The sequence below is a fragment of the Microtus oregoni genome, unplaced genomic scaffold, assembly GCF_018167655.1.
Source record: "Microtus oregoni isolate MIOR12 unplaced genomic scaffold, Mior012 000046F_ref0000063, whole genome shotgun sequence".
NCBI classification, from domain to species: Eukaryota; Metazoa; Chordata; class Mammalia; order Rodentia; family Cricetidae; genus Microtus; species Microtus oregoni.
In genome coordinates, this window is record NW_024543220.1 from 10,409,471 (window position 1) to 10,430,385 (window position 20,915).

The following is a 20,915-nucleotide window of genomic DNA, read 5'->3' on the forward strand; positions in this document are numbered from 1 at the left end:
GGAAGTCTCTCAGAGCAGCCAAATCTGATTATGGGAGTGACTGATTATGGAGGGTTTGGAAAGAGAGAGAGAAAGAGAAAGAATTTATAAAAGAATAAAATAAGCATTCTCCCACTTAGAGCAGGCCTTGGGTAAGCTGGAGGAAGCGTCTCTTCCCCACCAAGGTCTGTTCTCCTGGGCTGTGGGTTAGCAATGAAGTTTGGAGGGTGCAGATCCCACAAATGCGGAGCTGCAGACTCACTGTGTGCAAAGCCTGCAGCTGCACTGCCCAGCAAGAAAGAACCGAGCTCAAAGGCGGCTCACTGCCTGCTCCTGCAGCCTGGAATCCTGTCAGAGCAACCTGGGACTTTCAGTTTGATTTGTCTTGAGGAGTGGCAGTCATGTGACCTTCACCTGGGCAGTCTCCTCAGGTGGAGCAGACTCTGAATGCTTCCGCCATCCCACCCCCCTTTCAGACTCTCCCAGGTCACCTCTGCAGGGGCTCAGAGTTTCCTTCTCCTTTCTCCATCCTCAGCTGGGCCAGTCAGCCTGGAAAAGACAGTGAAGGGAAGAAAGGGAATTTACATCAGAGCAGGAAAGCTAGGGCCCTCGGAAGCCTGGTGTTTGGGTGTCTCAACACCAGGAATGGAATCCTGTGAGGAGAATTCTGAATGCTCGTGAGAACACTCCAAGCAAAGAGTCTTGTGAGATAAGTTTGTTCAAAACAGGGAATTATTCTTGGACTGTGGTTTTTGTGCCCCTCCCAACTGTAGCAGATAGGAGTGAGTCTTTTTCTGATTACCCACAATTACTTTCTGTTGTTGTTTTAATCAAATGTTTAAACTGTCCTTTATAAGTTTCTATGGCAACCGTGCTTTTCCCATGTGCAGCTTGTCCTTGTGACTGTACACAGCTTGAACCCATGAGAACACTGCTCCTGTGACCTTTCCTTCTCCAGGAGTCCCATGATCTCAACCACACAGCTCCGCCTGGGGTGAGGCTGCTGACACTGCCAGCCGTGACTCCTTCAGACCACAGGAGAGTCCCCTCTTGTGGGCACTCTTTCATTGTGCTACCCTCCTTCCTCTTAAACCAGGATTTCTCTCTCTTCCTCTCTCCCCTTCCCTCTCTCTGACTCCAATTCCACAGCAACATTCGATCTTTCAGTGCTCTTGTCATGTCTGAAAAACATGGTTAAAAACTGTCCATCTGACCAGGCCAGACATCTACTTGACACATGCAGGGAATCACGGAGCTGGCCTGATCAAGTTGCCTTAAGAGGCATGAGCCATTGGTTTCTGAGGTTTGAATCCACAGCTCCTCAGACACTGTCTTCCCTTTCATTCCTGAGAAACCAAGGCCCTCCCTCAGGCAGTGCAGCCTTCAGACCACCTGTGTTTCTCTGTGTTCTTTAGAAGTCCGTGCCACATGTAGAAGTTTGGACTACTTAGTATTAGACAAGAATCTTGCACGCCCTGTCTAGCTTGCAATCAGCAGTGTATCATGGCTGTCACAATATTCTGTTTTGATAAGTGTACAAAAAGTCTGATTGCTGGGAACGAACTTGTCTCAGCCTTAGTCTTCCTGTGACCCCTTTAAACAGGCCTGGTTTTAATTCCCTCCAACCGTATCAGGAGACCCTGGTTCTAAGTAAGTGCTGGCGCTTACAGGTGCCTCCTTGAAGAGGGACTATAGTTATGTATTATTTGTGTTTTAATAAAGTTTTCCTGAAGATAGAAGAGCAAACAGCCATACTTGTTAGTCATACAGACCAGGGAGGGTTGGCACACACCTGTAATCACAGGACTTAGGAGACAGAGGCAGGTGGATCTCAGTGAATTCAAGGCCACTCTGGGCTACACAAAATTGAATCATCTGAGCTCACACAAGGTGGTCCCAGCACTTGGGATCACACGTCTTTAATCCTAGCACTAGGGAGGTGGAGACAGGAGCAATATGGCTGGACAGAGAGAGGAAGCGGGAAAAGATAGGAACTCAGGTGGTGTGGAGTTTGAGGATCTCACCCCATTTTGGTCTGAGGTCGAGGTAAGAGCCAGAAGCTGGCTACTTTGCATTTCTGATCTTCAGGTTGAACCCCAATATCTGTCTCTGGGCTTTTATTATTTGTGCTACTTTTGGCACCCAATGTTTGGGGTACAAATTCATGAAAAAGCCATTTTCCTGTGGCTTTGCAGGAACTGGCATAGGCTGGAGCTACACGCAGCAGCAATCATTGCCCTACCAGCTAGGATTTTCTTTTTTCTCTCCTGGCAGGCTCTCCATGAACCCCCTTCTCGGGCTGATCCCAAACAGGTAGCTGCCTTTAAATCCAGCCAGGCTTTTGCTGTTTTACACAGCAGCAATCAGCCTCATATCTTCATCAACTTCATCAGTAGATTTGATAAGACAAGTGGAAATTCTTTTTTTTTATTTTTTTATTTTTCGAGACAGGGTTTCTCCGTAGCTTTTGGTTCCTGTCCTGGAACTAGCTCTTGTAGACCAGGCTGGCCTCGAACTCCCAGAGATCCGCCTGCCTCTGCCTCCCAAGTGCTGGGATTAAAGGCGTGCGCCACCACCACCCGGCCAAGTGGAAATTCTTAAAGGGAGAAATTATTTAAAAGAGAGAGCTTTTCTCACATTAAAAAATGGAAAAATCCATTACAATGGAGGGATTTGGGTCTCTGTTGATAACAGGCCGGGCAGTTTGAAAATGGAATGACTAAATGAGAGGATGTCTAATTCAGATGGGATTCATGTAACGTCAGCTGTAAACATTATCAGCTTTGTCAGTTTTTTATCACTAAAAAGTTGATTAATCTTATCGCTAAGATACAAAGCTCAGAAAACCTTAATAAAACAGATCACAGAGATATTCAAATTTAGAGAGAGGAATTTAATGAAGAACTGATTTCAGCATTGCATTAAAAGAATAGAGTGAACCAGTCTATCATTTTCAAACAACCCACCTTAATATATCCAGAAATCTTATGGGAATTCTCAAATGGCAGAGGTTCTGCTACAGCTGACTGAACTCCTGTGCCAACATTAGATTTAATGAGATTCAAAGAAGCAGTGGTTTCATATGGCATGTGTTCACCTTTCATGAAGCAATTGTTAAACTCGTGGTCAGTTTGCAATAGAATTATTCCTAAAGACTGGACAGAATTGGTTAAAGGTGTTTTAGTCCCTGGTTCACAGTTACAGTGGACACCTGGATCAGAGAAGGGCTAAGATTATTGAACAATGGAGGAAAGCTAGAGGTAGGGAAATCTCCCAAGATCAACTTCGTGGAGAAGGAAACTATCTGTATACGACGACCACACCCTGGGATTTATGTCCTGCAGCAGCTTTGAATGCTTGGGGCACAGTGGGAGAAATAGGAGAGAAAACTGACTCAATTACTAAAGTTTTTTTTGTTTTTATTTTTGTTTTTTTGTTTTTCGAGACAGGGTTTCTCTGTGGTTTTGGAGCCTGTCCTGGAACTAGCTCTTGTAGACCAGGCTGGTCTCGAACTCACAGAGATCCACCTGCCTCTGCCTCCCAAATGCAGGGATTAAAGGCGTGCGCCACCACCGCCCGGCTCTCAATTACTAAAGTTATACAAAGCCCAAAGGAAGCCTATATGGATTTTTCACAAAGATTGATTTCAGCAGTTAATAGGATGATACCACATTCAGAAGCTAAACAAGCAATAATTGAATCTTTGACTTTTGAAAATGCTAATTCTCAATGCAAAAGAAAAATCAGATAATCAAAGGGAAGGTCAGCACCTTGGGAAAATGGATCCAGTATACAATTAAGGTTGAATCTCATGACCATGCTGATACTTGGATAGCAGAGTTCATTTCCAGAAGTTTGAAGAAAAATTGAAATGTCAAGTGTTTAAATTGTGGCAAAGAAGGTCACCTTAAAAGGAGTGTAAACAGGATGTTCCTAAAAACAATGTCTTTTCTAAGCATAATCCTTTCAGAATGCCCCTTCCTTCTGGATTATGCAGAAGCTGTGGCAAAAGCAGGCATTGGACTAATGGGTGTAGGTCAACAAGGGATATTCAAGGTGACCCTTTGCCTTTGGGAGACTCAGGAGGGGCCTCTCACAGGTTCAGTCATTTCCCGCCACTGTAGAGGAAACTCCTTCCCAGAGCAGTTACAGGACCTCATGCCTATTGTAAGAAACTGTACTGCTCTGGGTAGTAGAACAGCTATAGAAGAGAGATCAAAAAATTCAGGAGAAACGTAACGTGAGCATTTCAGCAAGCTTCTATAAGTGAATAAAGACCAAATTAAAAATACAAATAAATCGTGTCATTAAAATTCTGATAGACACAGGTACAGATATACCAATAATTTCATCAGAATTTTGACTCAAAATTGGCCTCTTCAAAATGTAAATGTTCAGTTTTTAGGAATAGGAACTTTATCTCAGGCAAAGCAGTGTGTGAGATGGGTTGAGGTATAGGACTAGAAGGACGGAGAATATTAAAACCATATGTTTAAGATAGCAATGAATTTGTGGGGACATGATTTATTGGAGCAATGGAATACTCAGATTCACATTCCTCCAAACTTAGGAAAAAACCCATAAATTAACATATGCTTTTGGGGGAAAATGTTACAAGGTACTATAAAGAACAGTCACCAACCAAGAACAGGGCAGAAAAGCTGCTGATCTTTCAAAGGGACCAACAGTCCTACCTTTAAATTGGTTGACAGACAAACCTGATGGGTTCACTATACCTTTACAAGAAATGGACAGAGAAAAATTTTCCTTCACAGTGCCTGCTTATAATTTTCAGCCTGCTAAGAGATATCAAGGGAAAGTTCTCTCACAGAGACTGTTAAATAGCCCCACCCTGTGCCAACCTTTTGTAATTCAGCCATTGGAGATGATACTTAAGCGATTTCCTGAACCTATCATTTACCAAGACATGGACAACATTTTCTATTGGATTCACATGTAGATATTTTAGTAAGAATGCTTGAAGAAGTAAAGAAAATTTTGCCTTGATGAGGATTATAAATTTCTCCTGAAAAAATACAAAGGAGATTATATTATTTAGGCTATAAAATAGGTTTACAAAAAGTAGACCCAAAAGGTACAAATTAGGAACGATCAATTACAGACTCTAAATGACATCCAAAGATTGCTAGAAGACATTTCCTATCTATTGGGATAGGTCCTGGTGATGTGACTAATTTAAACAAAACCTTAGATGGTGACAAGGACTTAAAAAGTCCCAGGGAATTATCAGCTGGAGCTGAGAGAGAATTGGCTTTTATTGAAGAGAAATAACGTAAGGCACAAATGGATCCATGCTGATCAGATTCGTAGCTGCATTCTGGCCATAACACCCTCCAGTCAGAGGGAAGACAGTATCTTAGAATGTGTAATTTTACCACATAAACTGAGTAAAATATTAAAAATTTATGTGGAAAAGGTCTGTGTGTTAATTCTAAAAGGGAAAATGAGATTTGGTCAATTAGCAGGGAGAGACCCACTGGAAATTATATTACTTTTCATAATGATAAAATTGACAAATTATGAGAAGAAAGTGAACCCTGGCAAAGAGCTTGTAGTAATTTTTTTTTGCAGAGATAAACAATAACTATCCCAAAAGCAAGAGAATTCAACTTATAAAAGAACTAATTGGATTCTTCCTCACATTGTATAGGAACCACCAATACCTGGAGCCCCCGCATTCTACACTGATGGAAATAGTTCAGGACAGGCAGGTTACACATCAGAACATTTAAGTAAAGTGCAGCAAAGCTTTCATGTTTCTGTCTAAAAGTCAGAATTTTGTGCTGTTCTCATGGTACTAAGAGATTTTTAAAGAACCGCTTCACATAGTTACTGAATTGTATCATGTAGAAAGAGTTGTTTTTTATATCAAAACCACTGAATCTATACCAGATGATACAGAATTGTTACAAGATACATCATGAATAGGAACCATCCCCTATATGTAACACACAGTTGATTCCATACCAGTCAACAATGTCCTCTAGTGCGAGGTAATACAGAAATCAATTAATTACTTATTGGTAATGAGCTGGAGGCCTCAGAAATTTATAAAAAAAATCATGTCAATAGCAAAGATTCTAAAGAAGACTTTCCCATCATGTGGCAACAAGCCAAAGATATTTTAAGGAAATGTCCTACTTGTTCTTTATTTATCCAAACACCACTAACTGTAGGAAGTAATCCTAAGGGTAATCAAAGGAATGGAATCTGGCAGACGGATGTGTTCCATTTTGTAGTATCTGGAAAACTAAAATCTGTACACCACACCATTGATACCTATTCAGGTTTTCAATGGACAACTGTTTTGAGTTCAGAAAAGGTGACTTGGTAATCACACTTTTGCAAGAAATTATGGCCATCATGAGTTTACCTGCACAAATGAAGGCAGACAATGCTCCAGCATATGATTCTAATGAAATGAAACAGTTTTTGATTTATTATAATATAAAGCATATTACAGGCATACCACACAATACTACAGGCCAGGAAGCTATAGAATGGCCAAATAAAACTCTAAATGATATGTTGAATAAACATAAAGAGATGATAAATACTCCAAGAAGTTGATTGCATGATACTTTATTAACTTTGAACTTTATAAAGGCCAATGAGAGAGGAACAACAGTTGTGGTGAGAGACTGCACAGTAGAAAAACCTACAGAATTAAATCAGATGATATACTTTAAAGACATACTGACTTTAGAGTGGAAACCAGGACATGTGTTATGTTGTGCAAGAGATTTTGCTTTTGTTTCCACAGGAGAAGAAAAGCTATGGATACCATCAAAATTGATGAAGATTTGATGTGAACAAGAGATACCTCTTAATTAGAAGACATGATAGTTCATCAAGCAACTTGGCTCTTTAATCTGAACTAACCTATAAAAATAACAAGTGTTTTTCATTTGAACAGATGCAAATTGCCAAATAAGAATTTTCCCAAAATTAGGGTCAGGGAAGGGTTTTGTTTCTTTCTTTTCAGGAGAATGAAGGTATCCAGCTGAAGAATATGAAAACCACGGACAAATGAGTCATCTGAAGAGAAAAGAAAAATCATCCAGAAAAAATGTCCCAAGAACCAGAGTAAATTGGCAACTGGTATATCACAACAGGGTAAATTTCATAAATCTTAGCAAATGTTTGCTTCTGCTGTTTTCTGCAGACATATAATACAAATGCTCTTTTTTGTAGCCCCAGTTCAATTAAAGATCAAAGCTGGCTTTGCAGTTGGAGTGTGGCTCTCCTTCTCTAATGAAAGGAAGCGTATTAAAGCGAAATCCAAAATGTCTGTCTCATATCAGAAGAACCACATAATATTTGACAGAAGAAATTTTTTTTTTCGAGACACGGTTTCTCTGTGGTTTTGGAGCCTGTCCTGGAACCCGCTCTGTAGACCAGGCTGGTCTCGAACTCACAGAGATCTGCCTGCCTCTGCCTCCCAAGTGCTGGGATTAAAGGCGTGCGCCACCAGTGCCCAGCTGATAGAAGAAAAAAAATTTAAGGACATTTATTGCCACTAATCTCATAATCCTTTCGCTATATATTGACTCTTTAACAACTTTTCTTGAGGTATGAATTTTATACAATATATATACACACACATATTAAACCTTTAAACATGATACTAATGGTCTTATAGAAAACTAAATAATTCTATAAAATCGTTTCATCTACCTTCCTGTACACCATTTTGGGTTTGAGTCTCTATCACTTTTATGCAGTGGACCATGAGCATGCCTAACAGCGATCTCTGAAGTCTCCATAAGGAGGATGGGGCCCATGACAATGATTCCCCAGGACTATGACAATACCACTCAGCTGAGAAACACCACCTAAAGATCAGTTTTGGACTATAAACTGCTCAGAAAAATTTCAAGTTCATCTCCTCAGCCCACAGTCTCCGAGTGAAGGGGCCTAGTTGGACCTTGATAGGACAAGGGCAGAAAAGTCCTCCTAATGCTGTCACTCAGGGACCCCACAGGCACCACTCACAGGAACAAGAACAGGCCTAGTCCTCCATGCAGACCAGAAGGATAGGAATAAACAGAGAAGACAAGGAAAGGGCCACGACGAGGCCAGAGCCCAGGCTGACCTCTCACAGCAGCCCTGGCTGCTCACAATCCTGGGGACAGGACAAGGCTCTGGCCATCCCAGTGTCCCTGTGATCACAGACCTCAGCATGTGGTTGTAAGGAACCAAGAGAACAAAGCCAGGAAGGGACAGAGCTGAGGAGTGACCACGTCACAGCCAACTGGGGACTGTTCTACCTGGACACAGTCCTGTCCTCACTCAGCTCCCACAGCCTCACCTTGTCTCATTGGATACCCACAGTATAATGAACACAGAGTCTGGGAGGGTCTCCATGCTGCTATTTATTTCCTCCATGAACTCGAAGTATCACAATCCCTCAATTTACCCACCAATCTACCTGTCAGATCAATGATGAGAACAATCAAGTTCACATTCAGATCCTTATTTCCGTGGGGGAAGTCAGGGCCTGCAGCTCAGGGCAGCAGGAGGTGGCAGGAGGGAGATGTCCCCTTTTGCCTGCACTGAACCAGGGAGACTGAAGGAAACCCAGACTGGACAGAGACAGTCTCCTGGTGTGCAGGGGTGGGCTGGGTTCCATCTTTCCTCACAATAATTCTATTGGATCCCATGGAAATTCAGACAATGTTGCTGAATGAGAACAGAACATCACAGGAGAGACCTGAACACATCTGTCGTTCTGTCAGGCCGTGCAGCTGTCTTCATGCTACAGAACAAGAGTAATGAACAGTTATTGTGAAGACGACAACCCAACAACCCGCCACTCACTAAAAGGTGATTCTGGGAGGCCCTGAAACCCAATCATGTCCACTCTGTCCCTCCCAATATCAGCTCTCAGAGTGTTACCATTACAGTCTTGGAAGGACACATCAGAGCTCTGGGCGCTGTCCCTGTCTAGGATAAATAAATATACATATATATATATACACATATACATACATATGCTTTATATACATTTGCTTTCATAGGAAAGCAAAAACAGGAACCACAGCAAATTTTAATGGAAGGGCTATTGTGGGTAACGAGATTACCAGAGATCTCCCAAACTATAACTTTACCCCAAGGGCCTCAGGGCCAATCCTGCCCCCCACTCTTACCTGGAGCCTGAGCATAGTTCCCTCCTATTCCACCTGTGAGAAGAAAAGCTGTAATAGACCAGGGAAGTTCCTGACCCTAGGAAGCTTCCAGAACTGACAGCAGACCCAGGGTAGAGACAGCAGCAATGAGGGGTGTGGATGTGTTTCCCTTTAATGAGGCAGAGCACACTTCTAGAAGGGGCTGAGAGAGAACTCAGACCCTGCTCTTTCCTACCTGGTTTTCTCCTCCTCTTCATCACAATAACCACCACAGCTACAATGATGGTCACAGCTCCAAGAAGAACCAGACCAGCAATGACTGCCATGATGGGGACTGTGGACTGAGGAGGCTCTGGGAAAGGAAGGACAGAGAGGGAAGGTGAGGGTCATAACCCCAGCTCTCAGCCCTGACCCTGCTCAGGGTCTGTAGAAGGCTCCAGCTTTCCCTGACCCTAGCTCTGCACCCATTCCCTCCTTACCCCATCTCAGGGTCAGAGGCTCAGGCAGCCCCTCATGGTACACATGGCATGTGTATTTGTGCTCCTCCCCAGAAGGCACCACCAGAGATGCCCACTTCTGGAAGGTTCCATCCCCAGAAGGTCTGGTCTCCACCAGCTCCATGTCCTGAGTCTGTTCCTCCTCCTCCCTCTGCCAGCTCAGGGTGATGTCAGCAGGATAGAAGCCCATGGCCCAGCACCTCAGGGTGACATCACCTTTAGGTCCAGGATGATGGGTCACGTGTGCCTTTGGGGGGTCTGTGTGGAAGATTTAAGAAATCCCACAATTAACAAGGTAAACTGAAACCTGTAAAGACAAGATAAATCGATGATCACACTAAACTATGCTTCTGTTTGAACACTTCTGTCATCACACTAGTGACCTGCAGGTAGAGCTGGTCCCCTCATCACAGAACTGCACAGTTTCCTGGGGGACCCAGAAGCTAAGAGGGAATCCACATGAGCCAGCCAGCAAGTCACCATGGTCTTTCTCATGCATAAGTCATGCAGGAAAAGGATGAAGGAATGGAAAATAATTAATTTATATATGTGATTAAATTCATATCAAAATAAGAAATTAGGGGCACGCACTACATGACGGTGCCACCACTGAGGCACAGCCACTGTGGCCATCTTGCTGTCCAGCCTTAACTGTCCACTCGAGTGAACAGCCATCACCAAAGTGAGCCTTAGAAACGTGGTGAACCTCTGACACTCAGCCAGAGAAAATGCCTCCACAATCTCTGTCTCTGGGAGACGAGATACCAGGTATTGTCACCCAGGATCCCTGGAAGTGGAGGGCAGAGGGAGGAGTTGCCGGTGGCCCCTGCACCTGTGCGCAGCAGTGTGTCCTTCCCGTTCTCCAGGTATCTGCGCAGAGATTCCACGCACTCGCCCTCCAGGTAGACCCTGCTGATCTCCCCAGCACCAGCCTGCTCCCACTTGCTCAGAGTGATCTGTGCTGCTGTGTCCGCTGCCGTCCACGTCGTCAGGTCGTCGTTCAGTGCGATGTAATCGTGGCCATCATAGGCGAATTGTTTATAACCCCGGAGAAGGCGCCCATCAGACCCCATGTCACAGCCATACATCTCCTGGATGGTGTGAGAGCCTGCGGGGACCCCGCGGTCAGCCCCGGCCACCTGTCCCGCCCCCTCACCTGCGCCCTCGGCCCCGCCCACCCGAGGACTGTAAACTGAAAGTGAAACAAGGTCGGGTCTCTCCAGAAGCTCGGTCCTGGGACCCTGGCGACTCCAGGCCCTGCTTAGGGACGTGGAGGGGTCGTGACCTCCGACCGCGGTCACTCACCGCCCTCGCTCTGGTTGTAGTAGCCGAGCAGGGTCCTCAGGTTCCCTCGGAAAGCCTGCTCGCGGTTCTTGGTTCTTTGTGTGCTCCTCTCCCAATACTCCGGCCCCTCCTGCTCCATCCATGGCGCGCGGGGCTCCTTTCTTGGAGTCTCAGCATCGCTGTCGAAGCGCACGAACTGCTTGTCGTCCACATAGCCGACTTCCACATATCTGGGCTCCCGGAGGCCGGGCCGGGACACGATGGTGTAGAAATACCGCATGGAGTGCGAGCCTGGGGGCATCGCGCGGTGAGACCCCGACCCTGCTCCCGCGACCCCGGGCTGGAGCGCGGGCCGGGAGGGGAGCAGGGCGCGGGGCTCGGGGCGCGGGTGGGGAAGGGGCGGGAGGGTGAGCTGGCCCGCCCCACCTTCCACGCAGACCCCGTTTCCCTCCGGACCCCGCACTTACCCGCGCGGGTCTGGATCGGGACCAGGGCGGCCGCAAGCAGCAGGAGCAGCGTGCGCGGCGCCATCGCCCCCATCTCAGATCTCGGGCGTTTCCTGAGTTCCGCGGACTCCGTGGACTTTATAACAGGTGATCTGGGCTACGCTGGTTGTTTCTCCGGATTCTCTCCACCCAATGGAGATTAGAACAGCTCAGTTGTCAACAGTATCTGGGGAAAAGGAGCTGACACTATAGGAGCCTGTCATGATATGCTAAATAGAAACAGACCACCCAAAGGAAGTTGTTCGCTTCCAACCATTATCACTGCCAGTGTAGGACTCAGCCATCCATAAGATTAGTGGAGGCTTAAATCTCAGTAGTTTACCCTGAAGCAACACATGGGGGCTTTTACATATGGGACTTGGTCTCCTTGTTGGTTTTTTTGGGTTTGTGGATCTGGGCATAACATTTGGGGGCTCGTCACGGATCCCCCAAGTGCACCGGAACTACCACCTGTAGAGTTTTCAACAGGTTGGTAAATTATCTGTGTTTTGTTTCATGTCTCATGTCTATGTCTCATGTCTTTCTGTCAGCGGGCCCAGGAAGTGTAAGAGCCTGTAGATGATCTAGGCAGAAGTAGGAAAAGATCACAGGCGGGCTACCGGGGAGAGGTCCCCAGGGTCCTCTGGTTTCTGTAGAGAGTCTGGCGGGATGCTCCTGGTGTATCAGTTCTGTCTAGAGACATGCAGGCTGTGCTTCTCAGTTCAGTAGAGAGACATGGGGGATGCTCTCAATGTCTTGGTTCTCTAGATAGATGGGCTGGTTGCACTGGCAAAACAGCTTGAGGCTGACGTCTTTGGTTTGTTAGGCACCAAGAGGATTTATCTGTCCATTGTCCTGTGTATCTGCGTGTTGTTGTGTTTTGTCCTGACTTAGACTGACACTGACGTGGGACAGATTCAAACTGCGACTTCTTTGGCCTTGAGATTGGGATCACTAACAGGACTTTAGAGATAGGGCCATAAGCATAGGGGTATATTTTCCTAAAAGTCATAAGACAAATAACCTCTACCCGCTGCCTTAAGCATTTCATGAAAAGCAGTCAGCCTTGGCCTGTAGTGCAGGGGCAACATGGGCAGATTCTCCATACTAGCAGGAGGCTGCAGGGCAGCATGCTTGTATGGATGGGTGGCTGGACTGTGCAACCTTGTTGTTACAATGTAGCAAGGCTGCCAGCCACAGCTGTAGGGAGTGGATGTACCTTAATAGTTTCAAATAGTTTCAAACACTGAACAGAGAATCTGGGTTAATTGCTGTGGCTGGAGAGGTTAACTTATTTCCCCCCCCCCACCCTCTGCATACCACCCTGCCCCCTCCCATGCTGGTGGATGAGTTCCCTCCACCTGGCCTGGGGCCTGCTTGCCTCAACTTCTGGCCAAACCTGAACAAGGTTTGGCTTCACTGGTCAGCGACTCCGGCTACAGGTTTTAAGCTGCAGTGGCCATGCTGTCACACTGTAGTCAGACTTCCCTCCACCGGAGCTGCTTTGGTCATTCACATCCAATGTGTTATAAATATCTATCATCATTTAGAGGGGCCGGTTACAAATTATTATTCCTTAGGGTATGGAAAAAAAACCACAGTTAGTCTCAAATGTTTCACACTGATTTTATGTGATGTAAAGTTATTTTGTTATAGTGTATGCATGTTTCTGTCCTTGTTTAAAATATTGTAGCCATACAATCTATTAGGTACCACTGAGGGAAACCACAAGAAAGACTTTGGTAAGAGATTTTGTGTTGTCCGGAAAGCGAGGGAGGAAGCAGGAGACTGAAAGGACGAAGAGAGGAAATGGATTGAAGGTTTATAAAAAGTTACAGAAGATCAGGAGGGGATGCGAGCTATGTTTGTGTGGTTTCTCATGCCTGCAAATACTGAATGTGCTTGTTTTGTTGAAAAGTTTGTCTCTGTAAGTTTTCTTGCAAGCATAGAGCTGAGACAGAAATGGTTTGGCTATTTTCGCTGTCTCTGCCACCCATCATCGCTGTGGCCACATTCATGGGCCTGACTTCAGAGGTTATCACTGAACTCTAGTTACTGAATTTGGTTTACCAGAAATTCAGATGATTTTTTAGTATAGATAATGTTAAAACATCTTGTTTATGTGAACATTCTGTAGCTTTAGATTTATAAGTTTATTTTTCTCAGATACGGTCAAAAATCTGTTAAAATAAAAAACTAGTTAAAAATTAATTAGTAACACTGGGAATTGATAACTTAAAACCTATACATGGGTAATTTTAAAGGAACCATAAGGTATGATTCCATTTTAAATTTTGAATTGCCATTTTACTAGAGTTCAAAAGAAATGGATGACACATAATTTCACCACCATCTTGATTAAAGGTGACCACATGGAGTGGGTCTAACAAATCTCCAAGATAGTTTGGATTGGGATGACTCATGTCCCGCTGTAAAAACATGGTTTAAAAGATACATATATAGGATTTAAAATCTTAAAGTTGCACCTTAATATTTTTATACACAAAAATATACCTTGCTCTGCCAGCTAGACTTTGTTAATTTAAGAGTCACCCAAGGGATAATGGTTATAAAGACTTAAAGGGATCATAGCAAACAGCTGAGGTTTACAAATGTGTGGCAGGACTAGAGTCCCAAAGAATGTGCAGAATGAACCTTAACAGTTTTAGAAATGTCAGTGCCAGGTGACAGTCACCAGAAGCACCAGCTACAGTGAATGGAGCAGGCTGAGATCTAAAGAACAGGCTTTGTAGGTGTTGTTGAGGATGGGACCAAAGAAGTACTTTATTTTTGATATTTCAAGAAGACGTTTAAGAAATTTTAATTTTTCCTAAGAAAAAATTTAAATAACTTTATAAGGCTGTGGGAAATCTGTGTTTATAAAATGTTTTATATTGTTAATATTTGAACTTAAAATAAAAAGACTAAAAATTAGGGTCAGAGCCATAAGCACCAAAAGCAGAAGACAATGACCTAAGCAGTTTGACAGAGGACTTGCAACAGCACCCAAGCCTGTGATTCTCAGTCCTTGGGAGGTTGGACAGGGGTAGTCTGGGGCCACCTGCAGGTCAGATGTTTGAACTGAGATTCACAACACAGGCAAAACTGCAGTTGTGGAATGACAGCGAGGAATTCTGTAGTGGGAGGATCACTGTAACATGGGAAACTTTATTAAAAGGTCAAAGCAGGGCTGGAGAAATGGCTCAGAGGTTAAGAGCACTGACTGCTCTTCCAAAGGTCCTGAGTTCGATTCCCAGCAACCGCATGGTGGCTCACAACCATCTGTAGTGAGTTCTGGTGCCCTCTTCTGGCCTGCAGGCATTCACACAGACAGAATAGTGTATACATAATAAAGAAAGAAAGAAAGAAAGAAAGAGGTCAAAGTATTAAAAATATTAACTAATGGTTTAAAAATGTATTTCCTTGTTCAAGGTCTATTCTGGCTTTAAAGAAAAGTTTGTTTAGTCTCCTCATCTTTGCTACCTTTGTTGGGTTTAAGCAATTTCGATAAACTGAGTCATAAAATTTTGTATTGATATTAAGAGGTTTGGACCTCTCTTTTGGGGAAAAGAATATTGTTTCTATGTCAATCACTCCGGGGTAATTAGAGATTCAATGGCCTTGTTAAGAAAATGGATTAATGATAGAGAACAGACGCTCACACAAAAGTTAGATGGTGTGAAAACTTGTTTAACAGGTCTCCTTGGTAAACCACCTTACTTTCAGCTCTTGGTCCCTGCCTTATCAACAGACTCATGGCTTTTGTTTGAGAATGAGTCAATACTGTTCACCTGATGGTGTTGAGGTCCCAGTATCATCCCTTGAACCAGTGGACAGAGGACCCATGGTTGCGTCCTGTCATCAGTACTTGTGAAGGGGAAAAATGTAGGGCCCAGGGCAGCTTTCCCAGGGCACCTTGGTACAAACCTGCCAAGACGGGTTCTATAGATCAGCAGGAAGGGAGACCTGAGTCTCAGTTTGCCCTAGGGCAGTGCTGGTTCCTAGACTCCCTCCTGCTCCTGTCTCACCCTGGGACCTTTTCCAAGCCTCCGCAGGAGACATTAACAACTACATACAAACCTGTTCTGTTTTTACCCTCGGAATGAGTAGCTTCAACTCAAAATCCTTACAGAGTGTGGAGTTCTAGTCTTGTGAAGGCTGCTAACTCACTGTAGACTGTTGGGAAGTACAAGTCAGTCATCTTTAAGGTACTGATATAATTAATTACAGGAATAAGCCTTATTTAGGTCCTTGTATATGTTTTCAAAGTCAAACTTAAAACAAGTAACTAGAAATAAAAGTTGTAATCAGATATACCTAGGCAGGCCCCATACTTCAGAGAGCTGCAGATTATGGCATTTAAAATAATGATTAAAAAGCTTATTATATTAGACAGAGACTCCGAGATCCTAGCAGTAACTCAAGGTCTCCAATGAAGATTATGGAACACCATGATGTCTCCACCTGGATTATGAGGACGCTGACCAATGGGCAAGATACACAGTGCAACACCTGCTCCCGGGACCCGGTCCAGACTGTGGACAAACAAGAGGACATTGGAGAATTGATTGCACCTCTTTTGCCAAGACAATAGAGGGTCAGTCTTTTCCGTGTCCCTCTTCCATAGGAAGCGGTATTGCTGGGTCTTGAGGTAGGTTGATTCCAAATCTTCTGAAGAACCCCACACTGATTTCCAGAGTGGCTGGACAGGTTTGCACTCCCACCAGCAATGGAGGAGTGTTCCCCTTCCTCCACATCCTCTCCAGCATAAGATATCATTGGTGTTTTTATCTTAGCCATTCTGTCTGGTGTAAGATGGGATCTCAGAGTCATTTTGATTTGCATTTCCCTGAGGGCTAAGGATATTGAGCATTTCTTTAAGAGTCTTTCAGCCATTGAGATTCTTCTGTTGAGAACTTTCTGCTTAGATCTGTACCCCATTTTAATTGATATATTTGGTATTTTGGTGTCTAGTTTCACAATAAAAGCAATATATAGCAAGCTGACAGCGAACATCATTTTTTTGTTTTTTTATTTTTTAAAAGAGAAAACAGACTATATTTTTTTCATTATAGATACCAATCCAAGGTTCCACTCTCTCCCCTCCTCCCATCCCCTTTCCACACCCCTATCCACCCATCAGAGAGGGTAAGGCACCAAGGCCCTCCCTACTATATCTAGGCTGAGAAAGGTATTCATCGAAAGGGCAGAGGTTCCCCAAAAGCCAGTATAAGCAGTAAGGATAAATCCTGGTGCTACTGCCAGTGGCCACTCAGTCTGCCCCAGTCATGCAACCGTCAAACCACCATCAGAGGGACCAGTTTGGTCCTAAGCTTCTTCCTTCTCAGTCTGGCTGGTGGCCAAGAGAGAGGTAGGGGAGAGGAGAAGGGAAGAGAAGAGAGCAGAGTAGAGAGAGAGAAAGAAAGAGAGAGAGAGAAATTAAGACAAAAAAACCACTACCCATTTAGGACACCTCTCCCCCATCACATACCTAGAAAAGGATGTTAGGTTCAGCTAAAAAGAGGCTGGTTTGGGGCTCAGCATTCTGGTGAGGCTCCCCCTAGCCTCTGCTGCCCCATCCACCGGTTCCTGACTTCATTCTCCCTCTGTACCTCAGTGCTTCTCTGCTGCAGGCTCACATCAGCCCAGGCTCTGTGGGTGCGAGAAGGAGCATGTAATTGGTTACTCCAGTAGCAGGCTTGCCACTATTGCACCAGTGGGCACATCTTTTCTGACCAGTGAGTCGTGCAGCACACAGGACCCACAGCTAAGGAAGCCCTGATGAGAACCCTCCCCCCATTCTCACAGCACACAGGACCCACAGCTGAGGAAGCCCTGATGAGAACCCTCCCCCAGATCCCGAGCACCTTCCAGCTCTGTGCACACTCTATAGCAGGGAGGATGCTTCCAGTCAGTTCCCACCTGGTGTCTCTATGTCCTGTAATTAGCGTGCGGTTCGTCAGCCACTGGTCTTGCTTCCTGGTTCTTGTGGGCAGCAGGGGCACTGGCAATTTCCTGTGTTGTTTGTGGGGCCTCTGGCTGACAGCTCAGGGAGATGGCTCAGCCCTGGCACTGGGTGCCATTGTTAATAACCCCTGGTTTTAGAAATAAACCTTTAGAGAGAGCATCTCACTGTGTATCCTTGGCTGGCCTGGAGCTTGCTTTACTGGGTAGATCAGGCTGGCTTCTAACTCATGAAAACCTGCCTATCTCTGCCTCCTGAGTGTATATTTCTTCCTTAGGAGATTTCTGTTCATCTCCATGGCCCACTGGTTTATTGGGCTGTTTGCTTTCTTAGTGTCTAGTTTTGGGGTTTATGTGCACTCTGGATATAAATCTTCACATGATGTAGAGCTGGCACAGACATTCTGCAGGCTCTCTTCACTCTGGTAACTGCTTCCTTTGCTGTTCAGAAGACCATGAATTCCAGGAGGTTCCACTGTTGACTGGTGTCTTATTTCCTGATCATCTCATGTCCTATTCAGAGAGTGTGCTTCTTCCTCCATCTAAAGGTGTTTCCCCTGCTTCTCCTTCTAGTGTCCCCAGAGTTCCAGGTCTCATACACGGGTGTCTGATGCTTTTGGGGTTGGTTTGAGTGAGGAGTGAGAGATGTCCTCTCCTTTGTCCTGGGCCTTCGAGCTCTCCAGCATTTCCTTACTGTAGACCTATCCGGGTCCCAGCCTGGTGGGCATCCAGGAAGAAGGCAGGGTGGTGACCTATGGCCTGTCCTTGCTTCTGACCCCAGGGCTGGTGAATTGCTTTGGAGGGGACTGGGGGACTGCTTTGTAGCTCTCCAGGATGATGGCACACGCCAGAGGGCCTGGGAACATGGACAGCTGTGGGCACTGTCCTGAGGGCTAGCATGGGAAAAGCCAGACTCTGGGATTGTCTGTCTCAGTCCCTAAGTGACGTCACAGCTTTTCTGAGGGTGGAGGGTCTGCAACCCCTGATCTAGACATTGGGGCAGGGGTGGACCTGACTCCAGAACACACATCTTGTCATTCACATTTGACCCAGACCCTCCTGTTGCCCTGCTTCTGTGCCCAGTGAAGACCACAGCAGTGGGTCCTACCTTCCTAATACTGCAACCTTTAATACAGTTCCTCACATTGTGGTTACCCCATAAAATTATTTTCATTGCTACTCCATAACTGTGATTTTAATACTGTTATTAATCATAATGTAAATATCTGTGTTTTCTGTTGGACTTAAGCAACTGCTATGAAAGGGTCCTTCAGCCCCCAAAGGGGTCGTGACCCCCAGGTTGAGAACCACTTCTCTAGCTTGAAGGAAGTTCCTTGACCAAGTCCTTTTTTTTGGCGGCGGTGGGGGGGGGGGTTTCAAGCAGTTTCTCTGTGCAGTCCTGGTTGTCCAGGAACTCACTCTGTAGACCAGGCTGGCCTCAAACAGAGATATGCCTGCCTCTGCCTCCTGAGTGCTGGGATTAAAGGCATAAACCACCATCCAGCCACCTGACCAAGTCCTAACCAACAGCCAGGATGGTTTTAGATGCCAGCTCATTGGGAGACTGAGGCACAGGATGTAAAACCTGTTTGGGTTACAGAATAAGTTCAAGGCCAGCCTGGACCAGGTTTTAAAAGTAGAGGTGGGGGCAGGGAGATGGCTCAGCGGGTAAGAGCCCTGGCTGCTCTTCCAGAGGTCCTGAGTTCAATTCCCTGCATCACATGGTAGCTCACAGCCATCTATCCTGGGATCTGGTGCCCTCTTTGGCATGCAGGTGTATGTGCAGATCGAGCACCATAGACATAAGATAAATAAATCTTAATAATTTTTTTTTTTTTAAATGTCAGGAATGTAGTTCAGTGGCAGGAAGCTGGCAAGGCTGACAGCAGTCCCCAGGTTCCTTTTACAATGTGGGGGAAAGAAGCTATCCAGAAAAAAATAATAACAATTTGACGTCATTTCCTCCTCCTCACTCACTTTCAGGTCCTTGGCCAGTGGCGGCTCTGAGCCCTCACCTAAAGATCTGGCACTTTGCAGCCCAGAGAAGGGAGAGGAAGGAGGAAGACTCTGAAAGCCGCTCTTGATTGGACCGTATGTCTTGTGGGCGGAGTCAGTGCTGTCCTTATGGAGCTTGCCCACCTCATTTCCCCTTCCTGGTTCCCAGTTCCAGCTTTGCCAGTCTCGCTCCAGCTCCCAGGATCCTTGAGGCTCACCCGGCGCAGCACTAGGTTGGGGGCCACAGGCTCACCCCAGATCCAACCCTGAGAATCCTTCATGGTCCTTTCTAGCTTGCCAGGCCTCAGATATCTACTCCACCGCCGCCGCCCCGCCCTGCCCCAGGTGTCAGTCTTGGGGATCCCTGTGTTCTGGTCTCACTCACCTTATAGTCCTGGCTGTCCTGAACTTGCTATGTGGATAAGAAAGTCAGAGATCTGCTTGTCTCTGCTACCTGACCACTGGTTTTAAAGGTTCCCAAAGAAACCGGGACCCTTTCTTCGGGTTACATCAAATTAAGCAGAGATGTCGTTCAGTTAGGACGAACTCAACACGCACGGTTTAATCCCCGGCAACATCAACAACTAAAGAAAGAGAAACTAACGCTGTGATGTGAGGGGCTTTGTAGGAGACAGCCGGTTCTCCAGTGTGGCGCAGACCGCCTCCAAGGCTCCTGAACCGGGCCAGCAGGTGGAACTCCGCAGCCTTCAGACTGATGAACATTTAACATCGTGCTGTTTCTCCCGCGATCTTCGGAAGCCGCGATGCCGCTAATGACCACCAGGGGGCAGCAGGACACAGAGTGTGAGCTGGTCCGGGCGCCTGCTCACCTGAGGGGCTGTGAACTTTGCTTGCTGGGGAAGGCAGGGAGGTGTAGCCTATGCCATCTTCGTCCTGAATCAGGGAGGGATTCACCTTTCAGTCCCGAATCCTGTTTTGCGGTTTGCACTGGTCCTTGTGATCTCCGGGCTGAAACTCAACTTCTGAGGAAAATTACACCACTAGCTCCTTCCACAATTGTTAGTTAACTCAACATCACACTCTCCAATCATTGTCACACACACAGAGAGACAGAGAGAGACAGAAACACAGAGACACAGAGGCAGTAAGAAACAGACACACTAACAAAACAGAGATGCTGACACAAGACAGAAGGATCAAGAATTCAAGGCCAGCCTGGCCTAAAAGAAGATAAAACAAAACAAACAGAGTAAACGGACACACAGACTTCACAGATCAGCAGCATCTAGACCCATCTGAAGCAGATGCTGTGTCAATTTCCCCTTCCTCCACAAATCCCTATGACCATCTAGGGCAGGCGACCATAGTCATTTAGGAGGGGTAACATCCCCTATACTGTTCATGGAGCTCTTTCTTTGGAGAAATCGTATTTCCGTCCATTTTTTTTGCTTTGATATTCTTTTTTTTTTATTGAGAAAAGGAAAAAAAAGTTTCCCTCTCCTCCCAGCCTCCCATTTCCCTCCCCCTCCTCCCACTCCTCTCCCCCTCCCTCTCCAGTCCAAAGAGCAGTCAGGGTTCCCTGCCCTGTGGAAAGTCCAAGG

General features: G+C 45.6%; 3 protein-coding genes across 4 annotated transcripts in view; all 3 read right to left on the reverse strand.

The window, feature by feature from the left end:
- LOC121435269 (H-2 class I histocompatibility antigen, L-D alpha chain-like) overlaps positions 1-20,915 on the reverse strand; it is a 53,889-nt gene that overhangs the window by 15,302 nt on the left and 17,672 nt on the right. The window lies entirely within an intron of this gene.
- The window catches only part of LOC121435313 (H-2 class I histocompatibility antigen, Q10 alpha chain-like), a 731,224-nt gene that overhangs the window by 14,683 nt on the left and 695,626 nt on the right, over positions 1-20,915 (reverse strand). The gene's annotated exons all lie outside the window — the stretch shown is intronic.
- Positions 8,363-20,915, reverse strand: part of LOC121435272 (H-2 class I histocompatibility antigen, Q10 alpha chain-like) — a 708,503-nt gene continuing 695,950 nt past the window's right edge. The window contains exons 1-8 of one of the 2 annotated variants that reach the window (XM_041634489.1): positions 11,377-11,526; positions 10,931-11,200; positions 10,458-10,733; positions 9,608-9,883; positions 9,364-9,480; positions 9,150-9,182; positions 8,899-8,946; positions 8,363-8,758 (exon numbers count right to left, since the gene is read on the reverse strand). In XM_041634489.1, the coding sequence (XP_041490423.1) occupies positions 8,754-8,758; positions 8,899-8,946; positions 9,150-9,182; positions 9,364-9,480; positions 9,608-9,883; positions 10,458-10,733; positions 10,931-11,200; positions 11,377-11,449 (1,098 nt within the window). In that variant the 5' untranslated portion in view covers positions 11,450-11,526 and the 3' untranslated portion in view covers positions 8,363-8,753. Of the gene's footprint in view, positions 8,759-8,898; positions 8,947-9,149; positions 9,183-9,363; positions 9,481-9,607; positions 9,884-10,457; positions 10,734-10,930; positions 11,201-11,376; positions 11,527-20,915 lie in introns of those variants that run through there. The other variant, XM_041634490.1, reaches the window with a different exon arrangement.